We start from the raw sequence: 8,382 nt of genomic DNA, 5'->3' as shown, positions 1-8,382 counted from the left end.
TATGGTGCTCAGTTGCCAGCTGAGGTTAAACCACAACAAAACTGCTCAGACTATTAAAGACAGCAGTGATATCAGCCTCCCCAAATCTACCAGAGAAAGTCCCCAGAGAAGCTGCTCAAAGTGTTTCACCATAACCTCATGAAAAAGCAAGACCTATCTATTTCAGAACACCATCTATGCCATTTTGCAGGTGGGTAGAAAGAGGCACAAGGTGAAGCAAAAGATTTGCTTACCCAGAAAATAAGAAACATTTGCTCCGCTCAGCCTTGCCCATAATCACATTGGGAGTCTGGGGAAAGCCGGGAGCATGATTGGAGAGTCTCTCTTCTCATTCACTGTGCTGCCATGAGGACATCATCCTCTTTCCACTTAACATGTAAAGCCCTTCACATACAGCTAGCAATTGCATCAGCCATTGCCTCTGCACCTCACACAGTGTTTAATAAAGCAAGCATAAAGTATGCCAAAAGGAACCACCAAAACATGGCTTAAAGAATACCAAAACCATGATGTTGCTCGTCAAAGTCTGCATCTCCTTCTAGGGGCAACTGCTGAGGTCTACAGGAAACACCCAACCAGCCCTGAACAGAAAATAGATGTGGGAGCTGTTGTAGGCAGAAACCACAGTCAACACGCCATTTCTTGGAATACGAAAGGGACCTGTTTCTTCCCTCAAAGGAAAAATAGTATAGTCCAAAAGAGCAAAAGCATCTGTCATGACCACAGCCACCTTCATAGCTTAAGTCACCATTATTCACCAGCAAAGCAGCAATGATTTGCCCCCCTTTTTCTGTCATGGAAGACCTGCCCGTTGCTTTGTGTATCCTAATACTGTCGCCAGCCTCCGTAAAGGTTATTTAAAGTTGACATCACATTCAGGGATACCTTGCAAACACAGCTATCAGAAACATCGAGTGCAAAAAAGCCGAGGACATTGTGCCTCTACAGAAGGGTCTCTGAGGAGTATGCTCCGCTCCCCCAGAGGCACTCACCCTGCAAGCTCAGGGAGAAGCTGGGGTGAGCCACAGCACAGCTCCACCCGACGCTCTTCTGAGACACCAGCGGTCCAGCTCTTGCTGAAGGGTGAAAATAGCATTTAGTCAAGTGAGAGTCAGCTAATTGTGATATCTTGATTTCCTGCATTAGGTTCCCACAAACAGATACTGCACCGACTTTGTCAGGGTATCTGACAACACTAACGTCTGATCAAAGGAGGTAGCACAGAGTATCAGCTGAAACTAGGAAAATACACATATTTGAAGGGGAGAGAGACTGGCTTTATAGACGTATGAATATACACATAAAAACATGTCTAACCCCAGGTTTTCTGTCATGTTGCAGACTGTGACATGGCTAGGTTTAGATCTGCACCACATGTATTCATGTCACATGAAATGCATGCATACACAGGCCTCCCAATCAAGGGGGGTTTCCCAGGACATAAGAGAAGACCCTGACGGACGCCATGAGGTTTGTTCGGGCAGTCAACAGCCCACAGCGGATGCGTACAGCCGACTGGCAGAGATAAAGCCAGGTTGGTTGGCAATGCCACGGCCGCCCTTCCTGGCTCCACGCAGATAGCTATCAAGTGGCAAAACACACGCTCCCTATCCTGTTCCTCTCTTGTTTATGTGCGTGAAGCAACACAAAACCATATGCAGGCTTTCACTGTTAGTGTAAGCCATATTATTCTTGTAATTAAAACCAGGTCCACGGCCTATCTGAGAGCCCCTCTTCTTCCCTTTCCCCTCCCCCCCCTTTGCTCCCCTCACCATTTGCCTCTCTCCAACCTTGTTTGGGTTTACATGCTGTGTCATTAAATTCCAGAACAGTAAATGCTGCAGCCTCTCTCTCTAAGCACTGACATGCTGCTTTCTAGGCTGAAAATTAGACATAGGGTTAATTTCATTCCTGCAAGGACTCTGCCTTTTATTTTTCTTTACGTCCAACTCAAAGGATGCTTTTGGCAGATGCGTAGTGGAAAAAGATCATGTTTGCTCTCTGCTTCCTCCCTGCACTCCCCCCTCTCCACTCCCACCCATCAGTCATAAAACAACACAGCCCAGCCAGATCCCAAACTGAAAGCAAGACAAAGCAGCCACACAGCCCCCACTTCCACTCAGCAGAAATGGACCGCTCCGGGGTAGCCCAGGATCTACAAGTAGGCCAGACAGAAATAAACAGAGTAAACAAAGAGTATCCTGTCCAGGCAGGGAGGGGCTAAAGAGAGTGATGTCTTTCATTAAAATGCAAGGCAGGGATACAAGCACACAGCCAGTCAAAAGCATCACTGGAGCTTGCTAGGAGTAACAGGAGGAAAGCAGCACATGATCACGCCATTATAAGGACCCAAAGCACATCATGCAACTGTACACAGGGCGCAACTGCATATCCCACCTACCAAGTGCCAAAACAAGGCCGCCAACCACATACCTACCACCACCCCAAAAGACCAGAGACGGCAGCCCCAAGGCTGCGGCAGCACAGCGCTGCTCTCCGGAAGGCTGAGTAGGGAGCAGTGCACACAGGTACAGTACCAGGCGGCCAGAGCCGTGCAAATGTCAGAGCCAATGACATTTAAAAACAGTGTAGCTGCCTTTTTAGAAAAGGGATGGGAAAGGGGGAGAAAAGCACAGCACAGCCATAGCAACAGGTCAAGTGCTTGCCACGGTTCTTTGGGAGGAAGGGTAATGCGGTGCGTGTGCCTTCTCGGCTTTCAGAGCATTTGTCACATAATAAAATCATTAGCCTGGGAATTAATAAGAGTTTTGTTTAGTTTTTCTGCAACCTGCTGCTCCGAAGCCCATGCAGATCCATGTGTGAAAGTCCATGCTGTGTATACCCTTGTGTCTCCAATTACGCGGCTATCGCAAACAAACCTCACGTTTTTCCACAGACTGATGGGAAAAGTGCAGTACGTGGAGAGGTGGGGAAACAGCCAGGAGTTTCTAGCAAAACAGCAGTCTGTCTGCTGCAACTCTGCTCGGTTATTGGGAAAATTGAACATGCTGCTTTTTTTAAACAGCCTAATCATATTTACTATTACATCAGACTTACCCACCACAAATTATTCTCATGCAATGGAAGAATTTTTAATCTAATATCTTGGACTCGGATAATTTCCCAGCTGCAGAGCTGCAATAATTTCCTATCTTCTCATTTTTGAGATAAGCCAATTAACTTGGATATGTTTTAGTTTCAGGGTGCGATTATCTCCCTTTATTGTACTTGACAGAGAAGGGGTGACTTACAGTAAAATAACTTTGTTTTCCCCAAGTCAGCTCTTAAAGTCTGCTTCTCTGTGATGGAGATAGGTCTTTCCTGTTGCATCTCCCTCAGCCCCTTAACTTTCAGCACTTCCTCTTCCTCTCTCAGAGACACTTTATTAACAACAACTCTTATGTTACTCAGAGAAAAAACACTGTTCAAGAAATCCCTGAAATAACTCTTTCAAAAAAATCTCATGGAGAAAACATTTTCTTGTTTAAAATACATTTGAAAGTTTATTAAAAACCCCACAACCCAGCCCTATTGGTCAAATCCTGCTTGCATTGTTCCTTTGTTTTCAGGCACACTTACAGAAGAAGAATAATAGCAAAAAAGGATGATAAGGCCTGATGCTCTGTTCACATATACAGTGGAGCAAAACAGAAACCTCCATTCACTTCAGTAGAACTGATTTACACCCAAGTAAGGGAGAAGACAAGCAAATCCTTGAATTTATGCCATTACAAATTGAAAAATACTGCTTACTCCCACAATTTTGTTGAGAGCTTTTGATATTTAATGTTTTTTCTTAAATCCCCAGGTCCTAAATTTACTTGATTATGTCAAAGGGACTCCCTCTCCTCCTTTAGTTTTTCCTTAAGTTTCTAGCAATCCTATTGTAGGAGGAAAGCCTGAAACCATGAGGTGAGGACACGTTTTGGACTGGAAGGCTATATATGTTGAAGTGTTTTGATTTCCCTTTCTCTTCTAGATCTCACTGTTGTGCAGGGCTTTTCAACCTGTGTTGATTTGCAGACCAAATTTGACACTGGAAACGTATGAATTACACATATGCAGATTCCTATACGGCACATATCAATTCATTCCTCTTAGTTACCATTCATGAATTCCTCCAAAATAAATGTTCATGGGTTGAAAAGCCCTAGTCTGATGATTTAGTGGGAGTGTGGCTCGTGCGTTTTCCCTGCACAACATTGGCAATACCAAGAAGGAGCTGGCCTATTTAAAAGGGAGACTCTCTAAAAAGCCAGTTCAGTGAAAAGACATGGTTGCATAAACATGCAAGTGCAAGAACTTCTTAACATTATAGATGTAGCAACAGAACAAATCAACGTTTTGCTACTGCCTATTTAAAAAAAAAAAAAAAAGTAACTCCAGCCCCCAACAAACCGCTGCTCCTGCACAGCTGTGCCCCTCGCAGCTAAGCTCCTAAAACCATCCCTCTCCCCAGGAAGGTGACGGGCAACCTCTGGTTCTCCCCTGCTGGGGAAGGGAAAGTGGAAGCTGTCCTCTACTGACTGCAGTGAGAGCACTTGTGTCCCTGGGAACACTCTTGTAGAGAACAGCCTGCAGTATAACAGCAGCCCTCCTATTACCAGTGCGTTTCTACGGGCGCTATTTCTAAGAAAGCAGCCACAGGAGCAGATCCAGAAAACATGGCAAAATGTATGAGGGAAGAAAGAAAAATTACAAAGAGCCTGGATTTATCCCTGCCTGTTCCTACTGGCAGCAGCAGGACTATAGAGAAGACAGACGGCGAAATGTTGTAGTGCTGGACATACAGCCTGGTGGGGCTTGCAGTTTTGCATCACTCAACTCTGTTTAAAAACCCTGTCCGGAATTCTTACTTCTTGGTACTCCAAGATACAATATCACAGCTACCTTTAATTATTTCTTTTTCCTGAAAGTTAGTTAAATCAAGTTTACCTTTTCTTCATTAGCCTGCTTTAAGTGAGTTTAATGAATGCAACTCTGGTAATGAAATGTGCCTAACAGATCACAGATAACAGTTCACAGAAACTTTCCACTAGTAGACTGGTACAGGGCAAGTCTATCTACAACATATCAAAATAACTTAGTCTCTAGGCACCTTTTCCTACAGCAAGTGTTAGCAGGTGACTCATGATAACTGGATTTTGTCACCAAAGAGCTACAGAACGAGTAGCTTCATGCCACCCAGCTGAATTAAAACCAGAAGAGTGACAGTGAACCGGTCTGTATTCCACACCACCAGCATCTCCTGTATGTTAAAGTCACCCTGTCAATTCCAGTTCAAATTAATCAAGAGCGGATCAAGTCTACCTTTTATGCTATTTTCTAAATGAAATCAGATGTACATGTAAAACTGGTATTTAAATGGGTTTTACCTAATAATGAGTCAGATATTGACAGAACAATCGCAGTGAAGACCAAGGTAAGAGGCACTATATTCTCATTAATAATTCAAATCTCAGCATGGATATTGATGACCATGCACTTAAAAGAGGAAATTGGGCAGCAGCTGAAGTTAGCCCAGATTTCCTGAAAAGTTCTTGGAACACAAGAGAGATGCACAAGAAAGATTCTACTGTAAGATCCAACCAGAGAAATGGCATCTCCTCATTATTAAGAGATCTTGGACCCTCAGAAGCGTTACTGAAATTGAGCAAGGAACAAAAACACAGCATTAGCAGACGAATGAAAGGGGACGGGTGAGAAAAATAAGGGAATGAAATCTGCAGGCAGAATCCCAATACTTCCCCTTCCTCCCTCCTCCCAGTCCCAATATTGGGGCACGGAGCAACAGCGTTCTGTGGTACCTAATTCCAGTTACTGCTTAGGAGCAAGCAATGTTACAAGCTTTAAAATAAATGCGTACAATCAGCAAAAGCGCAAACAAACAGAAAGGTCATAGGAGCCAAAACCACTCAGAACAAACCAGTTGGGGCTAGTTAACATAATCTGCTCTATTCACATAACTAAGTTTGTTTCACTGAGGGCATGAACTTTCTTGGAAAAGCTGAAGTAATTAACTGCAGGAGCTTTCCCTCAAGTTTATTTTACCCTGAAATTAGAGCTGCTTGCACACAACTGCTTCTACCAATTCACTCAAAAATCTGAGTTTTGCTTGTTCTTTCCAGAAGGAGATGCTTGAAGAGATGGTACCGTTGAAGTGTAGGATTCTCTTCAATTCCTCCTACCTCCTATCCACCCTTTCCATCACTTCAGATAGATACAAAGAAAACCATGACTTACCTCGCGGAAAAAGAGCAGGTTTCCAACGAAAGGAAGAGGTGGAGGATGTCGGATCCCTACATTGCTTAGTTTGGAGAATGCAGAGGTGGAGTACCTGGAAAAAATAAGGTAGTAAGTTAATTTTGGATGTTGTCATGATAGGACTTACCATAGTAATTGGTTCAGATTACCTCCCTGGATTCAGAGAGGGAGAAGATGCTTTCTGCGTTGGCCAGACAGAACTGCCAATGTGGTGACATTGCTCAGCAGCTCCTTAGGTCGCAGAAATAAATGCAATACACTGGTGCTTCAGAGAGGGCAAAAGAACAAAGGGACTCAAACACAGGCCTGCAAATTGAGCAGTGGAAATAGAGAGCTGCTCCTCTTCCCACAGAGGGTCTTGTAAGTCAGAAGCTACGTTAGGTTACAAACGAGATCAAAATAGGCATTTGGGTTTTGACTACTGTGGCACAGCTGGGAAGGGAACAAGACAGATCTTCAGACTATTATTTTCTTCTTCTTCCGTCACTGCTACCTATACAGATCAGAGAAGAAGAATTCAAACTAGTCTCAGTTGTGCATGAGCCAAGACACTGTCAGTATGTTCAAGTCAAGCCTAGTATTTGGGCCAGATATGCTGATTAAGTGATTTTCCAGCTGCCAGTCAGCAAATTAAACTTTTGCTTTGTGTGGGCTGGGTGGGGAGGGAGCCAGATCTTCAGACTATTATTTTCTTCTTCTTCCGTCACTGCTACCTATACAGATCAGAGAAGAAGAATTCAAACTAGTCTCAGTTGTGCATGAGCCAAGACACTGTCAGTATGTTCAAGTCAAGCCTAGTATTTGGGCCAGATATGCTGATTAAGTGATTTTCCAGCTGCCAGTCAGCAAATTAAACAAAGATAAAAAAATACAGGGAAACAAAACCCAGACTGAAACGCTTCATGCATCCCTTGTTTCAGATGAAACTGTGGCATGTTGACAGGGACAATACTGGAAAAAAAAGAAAAAAGAAAAACCCAACACCAAAGTCTTTTTTTTTCTCCCCTCCCCCTTTCTTAATACAAACAATGGATTTAAGTCAGTGGACTTCAATTAGTGAAACCTGAAAGAGCAGGAGCTAACAGCAACAGCTTTGATTAGCCAAAGACACAATAATACTGAGTATTATCATGCTGAACACTATCACCAGGAGGACCAGGGCAAAAGATCTTTAAGATTAATAAAGGCTGTGTCTATATTAACACCTTAGTGCAGAGCAATAGTATAGTTTTAAAGCTCTCCCCCTGCATGATGGTTCCGTGTCTGGGGCAATTTTGGCACAGGCAACCACGCTTTTTTGAGAGGAAACTGAACTTGAAGCTCTGCTCGAATCCTTCATCTCTTACCAGGGCAGGTCTGAACTAATGAGCAGTCCTTTAGTTTTGAACCCCAAGTGCAGTGAGACTGTTTAGTCCTGGGGAGCGAATTAAATCCAGTCCAAAATAAAAACTGTGAACTGCATATAGTGTAGGGGTCGCGACATCAACTGCTTTTGTCTACCGACTCTGCAAGTCGTCTGAATGACATAATAGAGAGACAGCGGAAGATCTGCCCTCAGATCCCGATGGGCTGACTCCCTCTTAATCCCAGCGTACAGCCTTGTTGCCTCTGAAAGCTATGCTAACCCACTGCTATGACTTGGACCTCTCCCTCTTCGGGTCCAATAATGGACACATGCCTCATTTGAAATGCCCTGCATGATGCAGGCAGGAAGATTCTGGTTTAACCTAATGGGCAAACAGCGCACAATTCTTGGGGGTCAGGAAGGAGCAGGGAGAGAAAAGGAGAGAGAGAAAGGACCAGAAAGTGGTCCTTTCCTCCAGCAGGGGGGAAAGGAAAGAATGACGTTGTGAAATGAAATACATAAGATTAAGAGAATTAAATCTCACACGACCAGCAAAGCACAATGGGACTTAAGTATCGCGTTAGTAGCTTTTTGTACTTCCGTTTCCTGAGAAAATTTCCTGCAGCACAGTACCTATTCTATTAAGGGGTTTTCTTTTGTGAAGATATTTTACAAAAATCATAATCAGAAGATACAGATTTGATCATCTTTAAATAGCAGCAATGTTTTTTTATGGGGCAGTACAAACCTTCACAAACACAAACCCTCTCAAT

At 43.7% G+C, this 8,382-nt stretch overlaps 1 protein-coding gene across 1 annotated transcript in view; it reads right to left on the bottom strand.

The window, feature by feature from the left end:
* Positions 1–8,382, bottom strand: part of TBXAS1 (thromboxane A synthase 1) — a 198,592-nt gene that overhangs the window by 123,600 nt on the left and 66,610 nt on the right. The window contains exon 3 of the mRNA XM_019474392.1: positions 6,244–6,337. Within this exon, the coding sequence (XP_019329937.1) occupies positions 6,244–6,337 (94 nt within the window). The remainder of the gene's footprint in view (positions 1–6,243; positions 6,338–8,382) is intronic.

This window comes from Aptenodytes forsteri, unplaced genomic scaffold (assembly GCF_000699145.1).
Source record: "Aptenodytes forsteri isolate BGI_AS27 unplaced genomic scaffold, ASM69914v1 Scaffold56, whole genome shotgun sequence".
In the NCBI taxonomy this organism is placed as follows: Eukaryota; Metazoa; Chordata; class Aves; order Sphenisciformes; family Spheniscidae; genus Aptenodytes; species Aptenodytes forsteri.
Note: the sequence above shows the minus strand (reverse complement) of the source record. Positions and strands in the feature narration are given on the sequence as shown.